The 21,805-nt window shown below is 42.8% G+C and overlaps 1 protein-coding gene across 2 annotated transcripts in view; it reads right to left on the minus strand.

Moving 5' to 3' along the window:
* Rnf145 (ring finger protein 145) overlaps positions 1–12,814 on the minus strand; it is a 44,799-nt gene extending 31,985 nt beyond the window's left edge. Inside the window, exons 1-3 of one of the 2 annotated variants that reach the window (XM_051180901.1) lie at positions 12,671–12,814; positions 7,010–7,226; positions 1,536–1,644 (exon numbers count right to left, since the gene is read on the minus strand). In XM_051180901.1, the coding sequence (XP_051036858.1) occupies positions 1,536–1,644; positions 7,010–7,193 (293 nt within the window). In that variant the 5' untranslated portion in view covers positions 7,194–7,226; positions 12,671–12,814. Of the gene's footprint in view, positions 1–1,535; positions 1,645–7,009; positions 7,227–11,436; positions 11,461–12,670 lie in introns of those variants that run through there. The other variant, XM_051180900.1, reaches the window with a different exon arrangement.
* Positions 12,815–21,805: the final 8,991 nt, after the last annotated feature.

Here is a 21,805-nt window from a genome sequence, read left to right on the forward strand (position 1 = left end):
GAGGAAGGTGAAGATGCTGCATCCAACAAGAGGGGTCAGAAGCAAGCAACAGACAGCTCGGGTATTTATATTACTCATTCTCTTTTGTATGGAAAGAACCACAAGAAAAGCTGGGTAAGACTCCAGGAACATTAACAGGGCTATATAAGTTCAGGTAACTGTCACAGCCTTAAACTTTCTGCATTTCCATAAAATGTGTCTACAGTGAATGCTGCAAATTTATAACCATAAAGTTACAATTTTTATTATTTATAAAAACATTAATTCAGTTTTAGTTATGTAGCATGAGATGTCTAGATTTAATTTCAAGCCTACATTAAAATGTGTAAGGCCTATACTACACCCAAAGCTACCCCTTAGAATTCAGAGTGTAATTCATTGCAGGTTAACTACATGTCAACCAGAAATTGTGAAATTTAAGTTTCAAAAGAAATTATACCTCAAAATATACTTTAGGTTCAACTACATTTTAACTTTTCTTTTTCGAGACAGGGCTTTTCTGTATTGTTTTGGAGGCTGTCCTGGGACTTGCTCTATAGACCAGGCTGGCCTTGAACTCACAGAGATCCGCCTGCCTCTGCCTCCCGATTGCTGGGACTAAGGATGTGTGCCACCAACGGCTGGCTCATTTTAACATTTTCATCCCAAAGGCAGGAAGCTCATATACTATGGTGGATGTCATCTTTAACCTTTTAAACTCAAAGATTAACTTTTTAGTCTCAAAGACATAATCCATCCCACCAAGTCACTGATGGGATCATCATCTACACTTCTGCAACTTAATGCTGGTTCTCATCATTTTAAGTTGATGTCTGCAAAAGGAAGACAGGCCTGGCCGAGAATGGGAAAGTTGAGCTGTCCCTTAGTCTGTCTGCAGAAATTCTCTTCTTGGGTAATACAGAGAAGCTCATCTTTAAAGGTAACTGTATGTAAGACCCATTTCCTGTTGCTATTGTTTTTTTCTTTTTCAAAAACCAGAGTCTCAACATAATTCCAGCTTTTAGTATTGAATGATATTATCTATAGAAAAAAACAACTAATGGAAAAATCTGGTTTTGAAACCCACTGTGATGGCTATCTTGGCTATCCATTACTTTCATGATCGGAGTATATGAGGTGGAAATAGCCACCCTAAAAGTGAGCCATACCTTCTGTGAGCACAGATACAAAGACCCGGAAGAAGAAATGTTGCTTTTCACCTGGTCTCCTCACACTCACAAGTCCATCTACCCTGTTGCTGCAACATCCTCCAGATATTCACAGCCAACTGTTTTGGGCTTTGCATGTAGACTGAAAACCAGCAGCCATTGCTAAACTACCTCCGCTGCATCCTACGTAAGCCAACCTAACAAATCTCCTTTAGTACAAATATTCATTCTATCAGCTCTGTTCCTTTAGCAAGTCTTGACTAATAACCTACTTACACCACAGCTTTGTAACAACATTCATGAAAAAACACTGTGTTGACACTTAAAATGGAAAAAGAACAACTTTCAACTCAATCCCACGTTCCAAAACTGGGGTTGCAGCCTTACCTGGATATCTGATGTCCAGCATAGAGGAGCAGGGCGGTCAAAAAATATAAATAAAGCTGAACCAGATGCTGCCTGGGCAAAGTGAGTAGCACGACACTTAAGACATAACCTGCAGCAAAGACATAAATACAAATGATTGCACTTTTGTCTCCAAGTTAGTTATACTAGAGATAAGCTGAAATAAAGTAGCTATCAACAAATGCAGGCTTTCTTTTTTAATTTCACTAGCAAGGTTCATTCAGCTCAAAAGTATCACTATAGATTTTTAAAACTGGAAATAGCATTTGTCACTTTTTCTGTTATCTTTCTATCTTATAATTAGATGCTGCACACAAAGGAACCACAAGTGTCTTGTCACCCTTTTCCTCAATGCCTTCTTCTTCCCTGTTTTACATCAAGTCTCTCATCATCTCTCTAGACTCCTTGGAGCTGTCCCTTCAGACTCCTCTATCTCCAGAAGCCCCAATCTCTCCAACATCTTTCCATCCAACATCCCACCTATCTAACAGAGGTCCTTATCTTCCCATCCATCATTCCACCTATCTAACAAAGGTTCTCAAAGCACATTCAAAGGCTCCTCCCCATCCCAAAGGGAAAACCCCTAATGTTTCTCTTCACAGAAATTTCTGTTACAGAATATTCCTTTACACTGTGTGAAGATGTGTCACTGTGATAGGTGTAATAAAGAGCTGAACTGCCAATAGCTGGGCAGGAAGAGGATAGACGGGGACTTCTGGAAACAGAGAGGTCTGGGGAGAAGAAAGGTCCAGTTGCCAGGAAGCAGGACATGCAGGAGAGGTAAAACCATGAGCCATGTGATAGCATGTAGGTTAATAGAAATGGGTTAATTTTTAAATTATAAGAGCTAGTTAGAAACAAGCCTAAGCTAAGGCCAAGCTTTCATAACTAATAAGTCTCTGTGTCATGATTTGGTGGCTGGTGGTTCAAAAGAGCCCGCCTCAAATTTCCCTTTGTTGATTAACTTTTCACTCCCTTTATACCCAATGCTTTTATTTTCTAATCGTCTATTTAACCCTTTCTCTGCTATAAAACCGTTTTTACCTATCTTCTCTATAATCCAGAAGCCAGCCTTGGCTTGCTGATGCCAACACCTGATACAATGCCCTTGCTATGGTGTCATACTTTAATCTGAGACACAGATCTTTTGACCCCTATTTCCCCCTTCCTCAGTGAATGTTAGGCAGGTGGTTCCTAAACAACTGCTCTTCTCTATGTGGAGCTGGAAATGATCTGGCCCAAAGCAGTCATTCTTGCTTTGAACATTGATAACCCTTTCCAGATACAATATCCACAAATAATTGCCAAAATCCTCCCATGCATGGAAACAAACAAACAAAACCACCACCACAACAAATCCATTTCTTATTCCAAATGGACATCCAACATCTCAGGAAGCTCGAGATAGAGCCCATTTATGTGTTCAGATAACCAGCAGGTACAAACAGCTAACGCAACCTCTGGGAAATCCCCACCACTCAACTTACAACGTGGTTTTAGGTGAACGTGCATCACTATTCCCTCTGTGAAATTAACCAATCAACTAAGGTTGATAATGATGAAGCTAAGGTAACAATAATTTATAATTAATTAAACTGGCAGCATTTAGAGGGAACTGGGATTGGCATGTAAAACAAGATCGTTTGTAATATAAATTAAAAGTTGTTAAAAAAAAAAAACCCAAAACAACAAAAAAAATAAAAACAAAACTGGCAGCATTTAAAAACATTACTGCTTAAAACATTACTGATTCGGGTTGGAGAGGTGGTCAGCACAAACCATCATTAATTTCACTGCCAGGAGATCAGATGCCCTCTTCTGGCCTCCATAGGTACCAGGAATGCATGGGATACACACACACATACATGCAGACAAAATACTCATATACTTGAAATAAATTTCAACACATAACATTAAAACCATGTTACTGATGAGCCTATTGACTCCTGTTATTAGAGAGATCGTAGGACTGGGGAAGAATTGGGACCCTGATCAAGGCAGCAGCCTGGGGTGTTGAGTTGGCAGTGAGGTGTGAGTCACATATATAAACAGATCTAAGCCTTGCTCTCTGCATGAGTGGTTGAAAATGAGGAAGAGGAAGTGGAAGTGGATGTGAACTTTCTAGCTTGGGTAATCAAGAAGATGGTTCTGCTATTGAAACAGTAAACACAAGAGGAAGCGGAAGTCTGCCGTGAGGTCACAGTGCTGAGTGCAGTGACTGGTGGCAAGGTACTGTCCAGGCTGTTCAAGTGAAGACATCTGGCAGGTGGTTAGGGATGCTTCCCCTGAAGATTAAATACCAGCTGGAATACAGAGACAACAGACGCCCCATGTGACCAAAAAGGCACTCAAGACCTCGGGACTAGAGATCTGACCTTCACAAGGCAGGGCTCACAGAAGAAGAACACTAACTCCACACAAAGGAGGCAAAGGTTGTGGACAACTGATACACGTTGGCAGTAAAAACTATGAGAGATCAACCAAACAACCAAAGGTAAAACTGGACACAGGTTCTGAGCAACATCAACATGAAGGAGGCTGAAGACTGAGCCTATAAAGCTGAGGACTGAGAAGTCAAGGCCAACCTGGACTATGTATGTACCAAGTAGCTATCAAGATCCTGCATGACACAGAAGGAGGGAAGGAGTAAGGGAGGGAGAGAGGGAGGGAAGGAGGGAGGGAAGCTAATAATAAAAGCACTAAGAAGGAAGGAATTAACCATCTTGGGCAATAAAATATGATCTAAGCCCTCGGTAAATAAAAGACCATGTGCTAACAGGACACAAGCACAAAAGACTAAAAGAACAGAGCGATGTCAGAATGGACCAGAGCATACACAAAAATTCACTAAGGAAAAGATGAGCTGAATTAATACACTGGCATTAGAGCTGTCTAGGAGAAATTATTCAACAACACACCATGATCTGCATTTGCAGATAAATTCCAAACAGACAAAGAGTCCCCCCCCCTCAGTTTTTCTGAGATTTGGGGGGGGGTCTCATTAAGTAGTTTGGGCTGTCATCAAACGTGGGCTCCTCCCTCATTAGCCCAACAAGCATCAGGATTCTGGGCATGTACCACCACACTCGGCTCCAAACTTTGATGAGTGAAATTAACAAAATAAATAAAAAATAAATGTCCTAACACTTGTAGAGTCGAGTCTTACAATCTGTCAGTCTAGAGAATATGCCAAAATTAAAAACAAAAAAACAAAAAAACACAAAACTTTATATTGTTAGATATGACAAACACCTGTAAGGAGATCATTTGGGAGGTTGAGGCAGGGAGCTGGCAACTTTGCCAGTGTACCTGGGGACAGCCTGGATGACACAGTATAAACCACATCTCAACCAAAAACTAAAGGTGAGCTCCTGAGCACAATAGTGGCGTTTCCACATAAACAAGTAAAGGCCAAGGCTTTTTGCTGCATCTATTGCAGAGAAAAAGGAAATACTTAAATTCATACTGACTTCACCCACAGACAATACCTAGAATTCTACAGCAAGAAATAATAGCTACTCTGAGGAGCTGAGAGGGCTGTAATATAGAGCAGATGCAATGAAACACTTAAATGTTCTGACTTCTGAACATAAATGCAATACTTTGACACTTGAAAATTTTTACAATGTATCCAGGAGTAAATTCTGTAAATAGAAGCATTAGATTACATAACAATTTGACAGACCCTTCCCCTCCCCCCACACACACCCAAACAACAAAATAACAGTTCACACTATCACTGTGGTCACCCTACAGTGGGACCTATCTAATCACTGTATTTAAGAAAGCTCAACTAAGCAAGTGGCAGTGGTATACACCTGTAATCCCAGTATTTGGGAGGCAAAGGCAAGCAGATGCCTGTGAGTTCAAGGCCAGCCTGGTCTATGAGACAAGTTCCAGGACAAAGTAACTCTGTCTCCACAAATCAAAAAAGAAAGAAAAAGAAAAGAAAGCACAACTGAGTTGCCAAAGTTATAAGACAGAGTTTCAATTGTATCAGAACCTATTCAATTTCTAAAATTAACATGTCTATTTATTAGGCTACTGCTTTATGATAACTCCCAAATGTTTTAGAAATAACATACGATAAAAGCACATTTTAAATATCACAATGTGAAATACTTATCAGATTAAGCTAAAAAAAAAATCTAAGCCAAGTCTATGTTTAGTAGCTGACTGGAACCGCTATCCATAAACCAGTTAACACAGAGAGGCTAAGGCTGAGCATTCCAGTATCTGCAACATAAAGGAAGCACCTGGTGTCACAATTTTCCCAGAATAGTGTCACACGGAGAGATGAGCTCACCAAACTGCATGCTCTATAGTGTGGCCTCCTTTCTACCCTGTCCCACTCCCTCCCACAAGGACAGACCTGGTACACTCTTATAGACTTCTAAGGGCTAGTTAGAGCTCAGAAAACCCTTCTACAGATAGCATGTCATAAAGACAGAACAACTTTATAAAAGATATACTTTGTAGCTTTACAAATCTAGTAACGAAATTTTTTTTTTTTTTTTTAAGTATAAGAAGTGCTTGGATCCAGACAATAAAAGCTTGTCATTCCTTGCTAAGCTGAAAGTTAATTTGAGTAAATTTTGTTTCATGCCTCAGTATCTTGACTTTCTTAACTCAGAGCATACTAAGTCTAATTCTAAGATTATCTTTTTCAAAGGAAGTATTACACTATAAAATTTTCATTTAGCTGAAAGGAGTATTACATTTGGAAGTGATATTAATGCTTTACTTTGACTTAAGAATAGTAGAAAAGCTGGAGAGGTGGCTCAGCGGTTGAGAGAACTGTCTCCTTTTCCAGAAGATAGTGGGTTGGCTCCCAGCACCTCTACGGCCACTTATAACCATCTGTAATTCCAGTTCAGGGCACCCTCTTCTGGCCTCTGTAGACACTGCCCAAATGTGTTACATTTACATGCAGGCAGACCCTCATACACATATAAGAGAACAACATTTTTAATAAGAAGAAGTATTGCATTTTATAAAGCTTACTCTGGCAATTACTTCTTAACTCCAAATTAGAAGAGGCCAAATTCCAGGCAAAATATCTCTCATTATTTATATTTCTTCATATTAAAAGTAAAAAATGTTTACCCGTGCCTTTCAGTTTTATTCCAGGAAATAAATCCTACACTCTCTGGTTCTACTAATTCCTATATCATGGTAAAACAAAACTATAAACAAAACTGGCAAACACAGCCATTAGTACAGTCAACTCCATGTACTAGAGGCTCATTTTATCCAAATTAAAAAATGGATGCAATGGCAATTCATGAAAAAAAAAAAGATATGAATATGAAAGAGAACGAGGAGGAGTGCATGGGAGGTTTTGGAGGTAGGGAGGAAAAAGGGGGAATGATATAGTATAACCTGAAGAAATAATTTTTAAAATATAAATGGAAACAAACTCATCATAAAGGCAGAAAATGCATGCAGACACTTACCTACATAATGCATATTAAGAGCCAAATACTTGTACTGGAAAAGAGGGTTGTTGCTGAGGCTACTTCTTTGGATCTGCTGGAAAAAGGAGCTGACGTCCCATCTGTAGAGGACGTCCAGCAGCATGATGCTTGGCACTCTCAAGGCCACGTTCAACACTGCCTCCAGTTTCTCCTTTGCAGCCATGGCTTTGCCTTTGATTGTTTTCTTGGAGCAGACCTAAAAGTCAGAAGACAGGTCAGCACAGAACACTTTTGGAGAGCCTCCCAAGAACCTAAAGGGTTGTCCAGGAAACATCTCTGTTTCCATATTTGTATTACATCAAAATGCTCTCACTTTCAGATATGCCCCAACATGATTCAGACTAAACATTCACACTTCAAAACTCAGAAGAAGCCACTACTTCCAAATCTCCTAACTTAGCAACAAAATACCTAAAGTGTGGCAGGTTCTATTCTCTGCATCTTACAACCGTCCTTATCTTTAATGGTTCATAATCAAAATTGAAGAACTAAGTATTACTTTTGTTCCTTTTCACAGTGCTAGAGACCAAACCCATGGCCTTGCACCTGTGAGGCAAGCCTGTACTAAGTAAGTATGAGTCCCAGCTGAATAGGGAACACAAAAGGCAGAGAATTTTCCGGGAAGACACAAAGAAACGTAAGTTGCAATATTGTTTCTTTTTTCCACTTATTTGGAATCCTCCTAGTCTGCTCTTCCGAGAAGGAAAATGAGACTCACTGAGTGAGTGGCAGCAGACTGTATAGCCATGAAGATGCCAGGCACTGAGTCTATATTGTCTTAGCTTACACAATGACAAGCATGGAGAGAATGGAAAGAGAAAGGAGGAAAGAAACTGCAAAGCAGTTATCAGGATCTCAAAAGGACAATTTGATGAAACTGCTACAAATTAATTGGAGGAATGTGCACAGGGCAAATGCAAGTGGGTAAAGGGTAGCTCTAAGAGTAAGGAGAATTCTGGACTCTTGGCTCTGATGATATCCTTTTAAGAATTTTGCTGAGAAAGCTAAACACATTCCTAGCTTTGGCAGTAATTTTAGACATTACAGGAGAAACGAAAACATTTACTTTTGAAAGAGATTATAGTGACAGATTGCTGTGCTACAGTCAAGTGTTTATCAGTGTCCCTGTCGTCCTCGGGAACTGCTGCGAATTTCTTAGCTCTGAGACTCTGAACTCAGAACTAGAAACTAGGCTTGGCACATCAATCCAGGTTTCTAGTAACCCCATGTCAATCATTCCCATAATGGGAATGTTGTCACATATGTAGACATGCTGCAAATAATGTTACTATTGTTTAATAGATAAAACTGTCATTCTGATGACTTGAAATAAGATAAATTGTAATTCTGATGACTTTAAATAAAAAGTTTTTAATTGTTTTCATATACACAAAAATACATTATGGAGCTCACCAAAGTAACTTTGGCATAGGAAAAAAAAAACTGTTATGAAAAATAAAATCTCTATAACCAGCCATAACTGCAAACCACACTGTTGAGAAATTCAATAAAGGCTGTAGTTCTCAACCTTCCTAATACTGTGACCCTTTAATATAGTTCCTTATGTTGTGGTGAGCCCCCACCATAAAATTATTTCATTGATACTTTGTAACTGTAATCTTGTTATTAATCACAACATAACTACTTGATAAGCAGGAAAGCACATCCACAAGGGGTCTCGACCTCCAGGTTGAGAAGCACTGACTTAAGAGACACTCTTCCTACTATAGTCAACCCTATATATCCACAGGCACTGCATCTGTGCAGTCAATAATCTCAGCTTGAAAACATGGAAATGTTTGTTCTGAAGAATATAGTTTTCTCATCACTGCTCCCTAAGGAAATGGCATAAAAACTGCCTACTTAGTTCATACATTGTATTGGGTATGGAAAGTAACGTAGGGATGGTTTGAGCATGGTGTGGGTGCAATTGAGTCTACTTGTACTTATTGCCAAGTATGACAACCTGAGTTCAATCCCTGGAAACTACCTGATGAAAGCAAAGCCCTAATCCCCACAAGTTGTCCTAGGACCCATTCCAAGACCACTCCCCAAATGAAGATGAGTATAATTTAATAGAAGCATACAGGAGGATGTTCTTAAGGTATATGCCACTGAAAGAAGGGACCTGAGCTCATGCAAGTATCTAAGAGATGTCCTACAACCTAGAGGGAAATGGAAGAAGCACTATACGGCCGCAGCCTTAACATTATACTTGAAAAAGACTATTTCTGCACATTCTAGAATCCAATGTAAATCACTACTGTTGTTTGTATAACAAACAGAAGTGGACATTACTAGTTGATGTTTATGGTCGGCATTCATCTAATCTGGTGCCTTCCTGTGTTTAATGTTACTTTTAAATTGATCATATTTCTCATTTATTGTAACTGTAACAGAGAAAAATTAAGCACGTACTCCTGTTGTGGAAATCTAGATTTGAATGGGGATAGAAAAAAGTGCCGCTTAATCCTTACAGGGATCATCTATATTAAAAAGAAATCCATTAACAGAAATGTCCTTGTTCCCTGGAAATTCCCTCCTTTATACCTTTAACCCCAGAACTCAGGTGGGAGGCAGAGGCAGGTGGATCTGTGTGAGTTCAAGGCCAGCCTGGTCTACAAAGCAAGTTCCAGAACAGACAATAGCCAAAGCCAAACAGAGAAACCCTGTCTCAAAAATTATCAACACTCTACAGTCTAGACCCATACACTAAACCAGTGGTTCTTAACCTTCCTAATGCTGTGACACTTTAATATGGTTCCTCATGTTATGGTGACCCCAACCATAAAATTATTTTTGCTGCTACTTCACAAATGTAATTTTGTTACTGTTATGAATCATAATGCAAATATTTTTGGAGATAGAGGGTTGCCAAAGGGACTGCACCCCACAGGTTGAGAAACACAGCACTAACCCAACATCTAGATAAAATTCAGAGGAATCTGCCATGTTTGTAGAAGATTGAGATTACTTACACCTTCCAAACTGCTACATTATAAAAACATGAAGCAAAAACACAGCCTTCTGGGCCAGCAAGATAGCTTAGTACTTCAGTTGTTTTCAAGCAAGCCTGAAGACCTGAGTTCAGTCCCTGGGACCCACAGGGCTAAAGGCAAGTTGTCCTCTGACTTCCATACCAACACAGAGATATTGCACATCTGCCCACACAGAGACACTACATAAATAATAAAAATTATATGTCCTTAATGATTGGCTCAAACTAAATATAATTTTTCCCCAGGTCTAGTGTCAAACAGGGCTAATGAGCATTTATAAAATTGGAGCTCATGATTCTCTTAAAACAGGAACACCAAAACCAAAAGGTTTGACATAACAAAATCCAAATATATAAACTTTCTGCACTATCTTCTGACCCCAAAACTTCCTTGAGATATGCAAAGTACTGGAAATGAATTCCCCATCATGTTTCTGCAAGCATCACAAACTAAAGATGACTCAAACCTACTTTATACAGCACAGCAGCTTAAAAAAAAAGAAAAAGAATTTTTTTTCTTCCCAGAAACCAAAACTTTTCTTCCCAGAAACAAAGGATGGTTCAATAAATGGTCACCAGAAACCAAACCCTAGCAGTTTTAAGAATTGCCTTTCCAAGGCTTGGAAACGGTGGCATCTTGAATAATGTGCAGTTTATCACTGGATTTGTGGGTTTGGAAACACAGGGTCCTCATTCTGTATTTTCCTAAATCTACCATATTTAGTTTTGAATAGGAAGAAATCAAATAAAGCATCCTTAATAGTAAGAAAAGTATAATGGCTTAACTCCACTAAAAAACTATCTTAAATTAAAAAAAAAAGTGGTATTACAAAGAAAATAAAGGAATCCCACAACTCTTTGACTCCCTTTTTAAAAAGACAAAGCAAAAATAAGAATAATACATGACTTAATGTAAAATTACTGATGATTTAAATCAATAATACAGATAATTTAGGGCTGAAAGTTACACCTCTTTGCTCATCTGAAAAGAGGATAAACAAAACCATCACCTTTTAACCTTCTTTCCTTGCTCTCAGTAATTAAAGAAAAAAAATCTAAATCAACTGAAACTGATGGCAAGCAGATGGGGGAACGGGAGGCTGTCCATCTGTTAGGATGCTAAGACCTTAAAAAAAAAAAAGTGAGAGGGTGAAGTTGGACCCTAAAATCCGACGTAACTCGGCTCGGAAAGAGACAGAACTTCCTTACATAAGTGTTGGCACACGTTTTAAATATAGCTAGTCCTCCCCCCACCCTCTGTGTTGCTAGCTAACTTTGTATGTACTTGGTTTCCACAGAAACTACTAGCAATCCTGTGATTCCACATCATCTCTGAAACCACATCGATAAGGGTCATCATCCAATGTAAGTAAGGGACTGACAGAGGGAAGGAAAACAATGCTGCTACCTCTGCCATTGGACGCTCAGCCTGGGTCACGACTGCAGCACGGACAGCTCATCCTTTTGGGCCTGGTTCAAGATTCACAGAACTGCACACTCGGTGTTTTATAAAATAAAGACACACACACACACAGTCCCCTCCTTTCATTTCAGACTAGTTTCCTGTTTACTGCAGTCAGCGATGCAAAGCCACCCATTAATCTTTGATGCCTTCCCACTGCAAAGGCCCCATCCCCCGCCCCAACTCACTCCCCCCCCCCCCCACCGCCTGCTTTCCCCAGATACATCTGAACTATAGTAACCCCAAGCCAGCTCGCGGCAGGCAGCACAGCAGCAGCAGCGCGGCAGGGACGCAGCAGCCCCAAGGCTAGGGGATTACGTGGAGCAGAAACTCTGCCAGGAAGAGGCCCGGGTGCTCCCTATCTCGCCAAGGGTGCCGGCTCTCCCGCGCCACACACCGAAAGGCGTGCTTAGAAGAGTGGAGTCAGGTTCCTAACCCCCAGATAGAATGGGGAGCCCATTTGCACAAGGGACAGCATCGGTCCTAGGGTGGAATAGTAGAGCTGGACAGGGCGAACCCAGGGATGGCAAGCGGGAAAAAGAACCAGGACACATTAAGAGAGAGATGAGCAGCTCGTGACTGCGAAGAGTCTGACACACTGCTCGCTGAGCCAGGGGTCCCCTACTCAATGAGCTTGGCAGGTCTTTCTGAACCCCCGCAACCTCGCACCGCCAGCACATGGTTAGGCTGAGTTTAGGGGAGGCGAGAAGGGCAGACACCAGGAAAGACGGAGGGAAGCTTGCATGCAAAGTGGACAAAAAGGCAAAAGAGGGAAAGTTGAAAATGCAAACCTGGGCAAAGGGGCCCGGAGTGAGCACCCCTGCGAGAGAGCCAGGGAAAGGCCTTGCAACCGGGATACTGGAAAGAAGAGAGGGGTGAGCCCGAGTGCGGGCATCTCAGGAATGTGAGGGTTCTCTCCCTCTCCAGGCGCGGGGAGAAGAAGGGGGGTAGGTGGGGGTTAGGCACCCGAGGATCCGGGAGCTAGCACCGGGCTCTGCAAGGAGGTAACAGGAGACCGATCACTGCTCGGGGGTGGGCGGGAGGGCGCGGTACAGAGGGGGACCAGGCCCCGGCCAAGATCCGGAGGAGGAGGGGGGCGCGGCGGGGAGGAGCGAGGATGGGGGAGGGGAGGCGCAGTGGGCAGGAGGCCTGCGGGATGCTCTGAGCTGACCGCAGTCACCTGGGGCCGCAGCCTCCCTGCCTGCGGGGCGGCACTGGGGATGGTGGTGTCCGCAGCTGCCCGGTTCCGTCGCCCGCCCCTCCGGTGAGATCTTCGGCTGCGACGGCGGGGGGCCCGGTATGCGCGGCTCACAGCGGCGGCTCTCCCGCGTCCGGCCTCGGCTGCGGCGTCTCGGGAGGCGGAGGCAGCGGCAGCGGCCCGAGCCGCGAGGTCACCATCGTCCGCGGCGACAAAGGCGCTCCCGGGCCGAGCGCCAGCACCAGCGCCCGGCGGCCGCCATGGCCTGGTCCCCGCGCTCCGGCTCCGCCCCCCGCGCTCTGCGGCGACTGCCCGCTCCTGCGCTTTGCGCCTGCGCGCGAGCTTGCCATCGCCCGGCCCCCGTGCGCCCACGCTCACTCACAATCGCTCAAGGCGGGATCTTCTCGCACCGCCTCCGGTGAGTGGGCCCGAGATGCCGGCTTCACTCTGGTGCTGTCCCGGGAGGCCATGCCGAGGCAGGATAAGGCGACACCCGGACAAGCACTGTGACCCCAGCCATTCTGACACGTGTTCGCGCGCACTCCGCCGACACCACGAGCCTCACGCGCCCACACCCACACTCACCTGCTGGGACCACGTGGGACAGTGTGAAAGGCTGGTCCCTGCCTCGTGCAAACGCTAGAGCAATTTTTAACTCTCTCCTTGACTGGACTAAGACTCGCCTCCAGGGCATCTTCGACTGATGCTGAATGAGTTTGGAATTGCTCCCAAGGACTATCCTTGGTTTGGTGCAAATAATTAACTACCATATGAAAATAAATGCTGTTAATGGGTTTGTCATTCCTTTGGGGGTCAAGGTTCATAGCGCATAACTGTGCACACACCCTCTCCCTACACCCAGGAAGCCCTTTTGTTCTGCTCTAGTCTTTTCTACCTTATTTTAAATGTCAGAACTCTTCACATAGTATAAGGCCCCAGGCTTTACTCATTCCAGGACTTTAGGTGGCCTTTGCAGAGCTCTATATTACCTTGCCTCGCCATTACCTTCTGCAATTTGCTCTGCTGTTCTTTGCTTTTGGTTTAGTTCCTGGAGAATCAGTTGCCACTAGAAACTAGTGTGGCCTTTCATTAGCCAGTGCCTAGGTAACAGAAGATGAACACCAAGTAATTTGTAAGGTGTTGCAACCATGCTGGCTCATCCTGAACTTGCCAAGACCCTATGCCTATACAAGACAAGACAAAATAAGTATTGATGTTTGTGTCTGTCCACTGCTTAAGACATAAAGGCATACACATACACACACCATTCTGAACCTCTGGGTTTCCCTTGCTATAAGTGTAAACACAGCCTCTATATTTAAGCAATGCCATCAAAACTGGAGAGATGGTTCAGCTGTAAAGAGCACTTTCTGTTCTCCAGAGACAACCTTCCCATTTCAATTCCCAGGACCCTATGGCAACCTGGCTATAACTCCAGCCCCAGGGGGTCTGACACCCTCTTCTGGTCTCCATGAACATTACAAACACAAGTTGCAGAGACACACATGCAAGCAAATAAATATCCATGCATGTAAAATAAATAATTTGTAAACAATGCCATCTTGGAGACACCAGTAAAAATTCACAGTAAATATTGTCTTCTTCTGTTGTGTCTTAGTTTATTTTCCTGTGGCTGTGATAAAATCCACACAGAGAATGGATTTATTTCAGTTCACTGTTTAGTGTGGTCCATTATGGGGGAAGTTAAAGCAGCAGAAAATTGGAACCACTGGTCACATTGCATCCCTAGTCAGGAAACAGAGCAGAATGAAAGAGCATGCTAGTGCTCAGTGCCTGGCTTTCCTCACTCTTATGCAATTCAGGATGCCCCACCCAAGGAACAGCATCACAATAATCAAGATAAGGCCTCCACAGGCATGTTCCCATGTGCCTAATTTTGTCAAATCAACGATTAACAGTAACTGTCACATATACTGACTTCACAACATGGTTTAAATGTTCCTGGGAATTCTGTTCATAACTCCTTATACTCACTTTTGTTAAGGTTCCTTAGGCCACTCTGGAATAAACATTAAACCTGTCACATCATAGAGCAGTGGGTTCATGAGTCTCTGCATATAGCCGACTAAGTAAGAAATTGCATTGGCTAATGGTTGCAATAAGATGCTGCCTATGCTAGCAAGATAGTCTCTTGGCTTTCACTCTCAAAGCTTCACTACTGGCTGAATCAAGAAAACATGAGGCCAAAAACATGTAACAAAGAAGTCAAAATGCATATAGCATTAACTTGAATCATTCACCTTGATTCTTCTCAGATAAATTGCAGAATCCTGGCAATCTTTTTACTGTTTCATTAGATAGGTGCTTTGCTTAAGTGGACAAGAGGCCTGCCTCAGCCCTTGCCTTTCTTTGTCTTTCAAAGGAGAAAGAAAATGGCTTCAAAGCTTAAGAAGCTCACATGGGCATGTAAGAGCAAGGACAAGTCACATGCCCTTTTACCTTTGAGTTTTACAGGAGAGGCCTGTAAATGCTGAAGCTCAAAACAATGTGTAGAGAAAATTACTCTGGTAATGAAAGGGTTACTGCAGGAACCATCATGCTAATCCAGTTTGGAGAAGGCTCCCAAAGCAGGTAAGTAAATCAAACTGAAAAGAAAAAGAAAAAGAAAGAAAACCCGGGGGATAAAAGAATCCAACTGGGTTTGGAGAGAAGGTCACTCAAATAAAAGAGAAGGGTGACAATGTAAGTACTTCCTGGAAAGAGACACTCAGCCACCCAGAGCAGGAAAAATCAGGAACTCCAATTAATGGAACACACTTGAAATGTCTGAATGCCATAACTTGGTCATATAAGGAACCAGCCTGGGAGCTAAAATGGAAAGGGTGATGGATTATGATTGGAGACTGGTAGAGCACCAAGGGTTCTAAAGTTATCTTCCTTTCTTCATAAACGCATCCGACAGCCAGGTGAAAGTCAGTGCAAAGTTCCAGAACTGGGCATATTTGTTGCAGTTCCAATCATTCTAAAAGAATAGCTCCCAAATTCCTTATAAAGACAATTGTTGCTAACAACAAACAGAAATAGGCTCCTGTGGTAAACCTGCCATCTCAGTGAGGTATCATAGCATAGGATTTCACATGATTAAACCAACCTCCAAAGACCTTGAGTAGCCAGCATTAAGAAGTTAAAAGGGAGGGAAATTTTTATGTGTTCGTTTATTCTTACCTTTTTTTCCCCCTGAATAGTTAGAAATATTTCTCAATCCAGTTAAAAATATTGGACAGTCAACAGTGAGAATTTGAGGGGGCTGGGGAGATAGTTCAGTGAGTAAGAGTCTTGTTCTGCAAGCATAAGGATCTGCATTTGAATTCTTCAGCACCCACATAAATAGCTAGGCCTGACTGAACATGCCTGCATCCTAGCATTGAGGGGTAGAGAGAGGGAAATCCCAAGAACTTGCTGCTCACGCCACCTAAATAAATGGCCAGCTAGCTTCTGATTAAAAGAGAGAGCCTGTCTCAACAATAAGGCAGAGAGAGGACTACTGACAACCTGCTTTGACGGCTGCACGCTCACTCCCATGTGCTCAGACAGGCACATTCACTCACATATATGCAGCACACATATTACACACACACACACACTCACTCAATGATCAGCTGACTAAATGAGAAATGTCTATAGGAATCCCATTCCACCTATCTTCACGGCTTCATTCTGAAAATAAATTCTACAAAGAAAATGGATAGGTCATTATGCAATATAGTCCGGTAGGGGGAGTGTGGTAGTTGGAATGAGAGCACCCTCTCCCAATCGGCTCCTAGATTTCAACATTTGGTCATCAGGGAGTGGTATTGTTTGAAAGGATTAGGAGGTTTGGCCTTGTTGCAGGAAATGGGTTGGGCTTTGAGGTCTTACCTGTTATTTGCACTGTACAGCAGTGGTATCATATGCTACAGAATGGCAGAAATATTTGGTGGGGCACAGGTTTGTCTACCCAGCTATTTTCTCTGTTCTGATTTCATCTTCAGTAGGGGATGGTATGAATTTGTGTGCCATTTTTTTTTTCAAGCATGGTAAGATTAACCATATTGGATGGATACTGATGGTCCTGGACTTGTGTGTTAGTTGCTTCCCCACTAATATCCTTTTTCCCTTATTCCAATACCACCTTGAACTAGACTAGCCATTTGCCATGGACACAAGAAATGAGAGAATATTTATCTTCTTTCGCAATGAATAATTCAAGGAAGGAACCATGACCCATGAGGATAATCAGAATGGAGGTAATAAACACTGAGGCTTTTGATTGAACTGTTGGGAGGGAAAGGAAGCCTGTACAAACATTCCTCATCTTATAATGGGGTTGTGTACTGATAAACTCTGAATTAAACATGTTGCAATTGAAAGTTCGTTTAGTACACTTAACCTGCCAATCACCCTAGCTTAACAACATAGTGCACTGCAGTGTTGGTTGTTCACTCTAGAGAGGGTGGGACTGAGTGGCTGCCCAGCTACATGAAAGCATTGTGTAACATACCATTAGCTCAAAAAATAAATAAATAAAAGTGAAAAAAAGTAGCTGGTGGTGTACAACTTTAATCCTAGTGCTAGAGAGGCAGAGGCAGGGGTGTCTATGTGAGTTTGAGGCTAGTCTGGTCTACATAGCAAGTTCCAGGACAGCCAAGGCTACATAGAGACCATGTCTCAAACAAAGTACAAAACTAGAGGCATGGTTTCTATTCATAATTGCTTGTAAAGTAAAAAATTTAAAAGCTAGCCATGGTGATGCATGCTTGCAAGCCCAGAGAGGCAGGAGGATCAGGAGTTCAAAATCTTACTCAGTTATAAAGCAAATTCTAATTCAGGCTGAACTACATGCAACCCTGCCTCAAATAAAAGTACCCCATCAGGTAGCTGGAGAGATGGCTCATATGGGTTTTGTAGATGACTCCAGTTCAGTTCCCAGAACCCACTTTAGACAGCTAACAACCACCTACAACTGCAGCTTCATGGAGATCCAACACCTCCAGCCTCTGTGATTACCTACATGCATGCGCACATAACCACACAGATGCACACACGTACACATACACATCAAAAAACAACCACATACATGAAACTCCTGAGACATATAAAAATAACCAAGATCAAGTTTCAGGTATGGGATCTAGCTAACAACATGCCTGTCTAACAACATGCCCATACCCGACTCTCCTACTGAATTTGCCAACAAGGCACCTTGTTTGCATAAGGCAGTCTGTGTGGTACTGTGTGTTATATGCAGCCAAGAGTCCCAAGCCATTTGATCTTTCAATTTGACACTCACTCTTGAATATAATATGTGTAAAGACAAAAGAGCAACAGCACACAGGAAAGAGTCATCGCTTCAAATGTCTGGTGGCCTGCACAATAGAGGTAAATAGGCTGGCAGAGGGACCCAGCAGTAAGAAACTGGAGTTAAAAATCTGGGTGACATGTGGCGATTTGGGACAGATGAATCCTCCCACATCACAGCTATTAGCGTGAAGAATCATCAGACAATCCACAGAAAGCCACCCACTTCGTGCCACGACTGATTAGTTATTAAAAAAAATACCCATTGAGTTGTCAAGAACAGTTCCAATTCTATGAAATATCAAATGTGTATTACACGTTCTACAGTGCAGAGGCAAGCTGAGGGGTTAGCCCCTCTCAACCAGTGCATAGAAACTGTTTCCTGAAACAGTGAGAGATTCTGTGACCTTATGGGCTCTCTTTTACTAATGAGCTGGCTTGAAGCTGTGTATCTATCTACACATCCTTTTCAGTCAATTGCTATTCAAAAAGATAATGATGTTACCCAAGAAAGTAAGAGCCAAGGTTAGCTACCTGCTGGATTTGGAGAACTTGAAGGCCACTGAGCCCACTAACTTCCATCCACCCATGGAATCTAATACACAAACTGGTGTGCATGAGGAAGACACCCAGATGGAGAGAGAGCAGAAGCCAGCCAGGGGCCTTCACAGATAGAAGTAACGTAGTCTCCCCTCCCACTTTGAGGCAGGATCTTACTGTTTAGCCCTGGTTGACCTGGAAACTCCCACTTTGGGGATAGAGATTGAGGTATTTAACATTTGACTATGTAGTGTATTCTAATCTCCAAATTAAGACTGGGCTTTACATCTTGAAGTCAATCTAGGGTGGCTGTATTGGACCCTTTCCATTTCCGTTGCCCTGTCCCAATAATTAAATAACCCCATACCAGTGTCTAGTAGTTATTCATGGGAGTCTAGGATCCTGTAACTAAGTCTTGCAACATTCATCTTCTTTCAGAGGTTGACTGCTGAGTAACAAAATAACTTCCCAGGACAATCCATCCATCAGGATAACCAGGGTTGATGCTAGAATCCTCTCATTTGTGTCTATATTACTTTTGCATTGGTGTGACCAAAATACCAGAGGATGGCTTAAAGGGAGGCATTACTTATTTGATTAATCTTCTCAAAAGTGTCGATGCATCATGGGTGGGGAGGTATAGTAGAACACAGTGGTTCATGTCACCCACTGTGAGCCAGGAAACACAGGAAACCTTGTAGGTTACATGCAGTCCAACACACCCTTTCATGCCTTCTAAGAAGCAGCTTATCATGTTGTCTCCCTGGTCCACTTCACTGATAATGGCAGGCAGGCTGCAGGGTGCGGCCCGGCAGCTGGGGATATTGATTAGACTGCCTAATTGTTAGCAAAGTCTCCTGCCTCAGTCCACCTCGTGAGAGTTGCACTTCTGGAGTGCCAGTTTGCCACTGGCTCCACCAGTGGTGTCTTCTCCCCAAGGAACAGCTGGGTGCTGCCATCATAACCCTATGGGTGGAGCGTGTGAGTCTTGCAACAATCTGACCTTCCTGACCCTTTTAAGTTTCCTGGGCTTCTTCCACATCCCCAGCCTCTTCCTCCCCTCAACAGTTGTCCACTATGATAACTTTACTCACATTTCAGAGACAGAAAAGAAGGGATATAAACAAAGCACTTGTCTTGAAGGAAGCAACACATCTTATGACCATATTCCAGGGACCCAGGGCCTCCATCCAGTGGGTCAGATGTTTCTGCAGCTGGTTGTCTCCGATGCCCAAGAACAGTGGCAATATGCCAAGTAAGGCCTTCATGACAGGAGGACATTTTTCTTTTGGGGGAACGAGCAGTGAGCTTTGAGCCACAACCAACTGTGAAGTACTGTGAAGTGGGGTAGTGGAGACCTCCAGGGAAGGCATCAGGAAATAAGTAGAAGCAAAATGTCTCCTGCTTTGCCTCTTGACATAGACTGAAGAAAGAAGAGAGACTGAGCAAGGGGGAACTTGAATTTTGCTCAGAGACAGAATGAGCAGTTGAATCTATTGCAGAGGATGTCGGAGTATAGGATGTTGAGGTGGACAAATGGCTCAGTAGTTAAGACCACTTGCTGTGCATTGGTGAGGACTACAGTTCAGATCCCAGCACCCATGTACAAGCCAGATGTCTCATGAACACCTGCAAAAGCTCAGAGAGATCCATTGCCATCTTTTGGGCCCCACGTGCACACAGGCACATGCATTTGCACATGTATGTGTGCATGTATCCACTCATACATAAACATGAAATAAATAGTTTTTAAATAATTTCCTGAACCACTTCTCTGAACACTTAAATGATTGAGAAGCTGCTGCAAGAAGGAAGTTGTAGTAAAGTAGGCACTACAAACAGGTTGCTAATGATGAGTGTATGGGCAGTATCTATAAAGGTGAAAGAAAAGTTGGGGCACATGAGGTTCTGCCTTCTGTTCCCAGTGACAGGGAATGAACCTAAGCATCCCAAGATCCCCCCTGCTTGTGAGAATCTATGGCTACAGCTTGGGAACTTCTGCTATGCTTAGCTTTCTTAGGACCCTGTTTCTGTGCTTTAGCCAAAGAGTACTTTGTCCCTGATTGGTCAATGGTCCTTTCATTTTGACTGTCTTATAAGCCACTGTGGTTTGGTTCCTAAGAGGTATCTGAGATGGTATGGAGCATCAAGGCATAACCAGTTGAACAAGGTCAACATCTTTCTTCCCAGGGTCATGTTGGGATTCAACCAAGTACCAGACACAGGGAAGGGGGTGGGTTAGGGGTTCATTAGAGGCTCACTGGGCCATGCAGGCTGTTGATCTCTGTGAGCACCATGCCTGATGCTGTCTGATAACACAGCCCACACATTTGCAGGGTCCACTGTTCAGACAGGGTGGGGTCAGTGGTAGATGACAGAGTCAAAGAGTGGATCTACATTGGGAAGGAAACAAAGTAGAAGTCTGATGCTTTTTAAGATCAGCTAATGAGTAAAAGGGAAACTTGAGGCTAGAACCATCAATTTCATACAATGAGAGAAGCCACGGGGAAGGAGTATGGGGGTTTTGTTCTACATAAATGTTGTTGGATGAAATTTGTCTTGTAGTCAACAGAAGGACCTAATGCAATGGCTCTGAGAATCACTTGCTCTTTTGTGGGAATCTTGAGGGGTGATCGAGCACCCCAATCCTATTTCACTGTTCCACCTCTTGTCCACAGAACTGCAGCACACTGGCTCCAATCCAACAAAGAACCGACACACAACCACAAGACAACTGACCAGTTTCTTATAACTTCCTGTCGAGGTTGCCAATGATGCTGCCAACCAGTGAGGAGCTGCAGAGGACTCAGAGATAAAGAGACTTCACATTGAATGTTCTCAGCTTTGTGTCAGCACCAGAGAAAGAATTTGGAAATAAGATTAAAAAAAAAAAAAAAAAAAAAAAAAAAAAAGGAATTAGGAGAAAACTTTTCCAACAAAACCAAAGTAAGCACTCAGGTATAAGTGGGTGACCTCTGAGGAGTCCCATATGCTGCGATTAGACTATACTCATGGGGAAATCTAGATGGGGAGAATAATCCATGCACTAAGTCAGGGAAAGGGTGGGGGGGGGATTCCTAGAATAGGTAGAAAAATTTCCAGAACACCTAGAATTTACTGCCCCTTTCTGTCATATAGGATTTCCAGTGTGGTACGGTATCACATGCATGATGGGAACAAAGTTGTAATGCTAGAAATATGGAAATGCAATGGAAGGTCTTTGGCATCCTCTTGGTGGGTCATATTGTCTGCAGTGTGTTCTGATGAAGTCTTACGTTT

This window comes from Phodopus roborovskii, unplaced genomic scaffold (assembly GCF_943737965.1).
Source record: "Phodopus roborovskii unplaced genomic scaffold, PHOROB, whole genome shotgun sequence".
In the NCBI taxonomy this organism is placed as follows: Eukaryota; Metazoa; Chordata; class Mammalia; order Rodentia; family Cricetidae; genus Phodopus; species Phodopus roborovskii.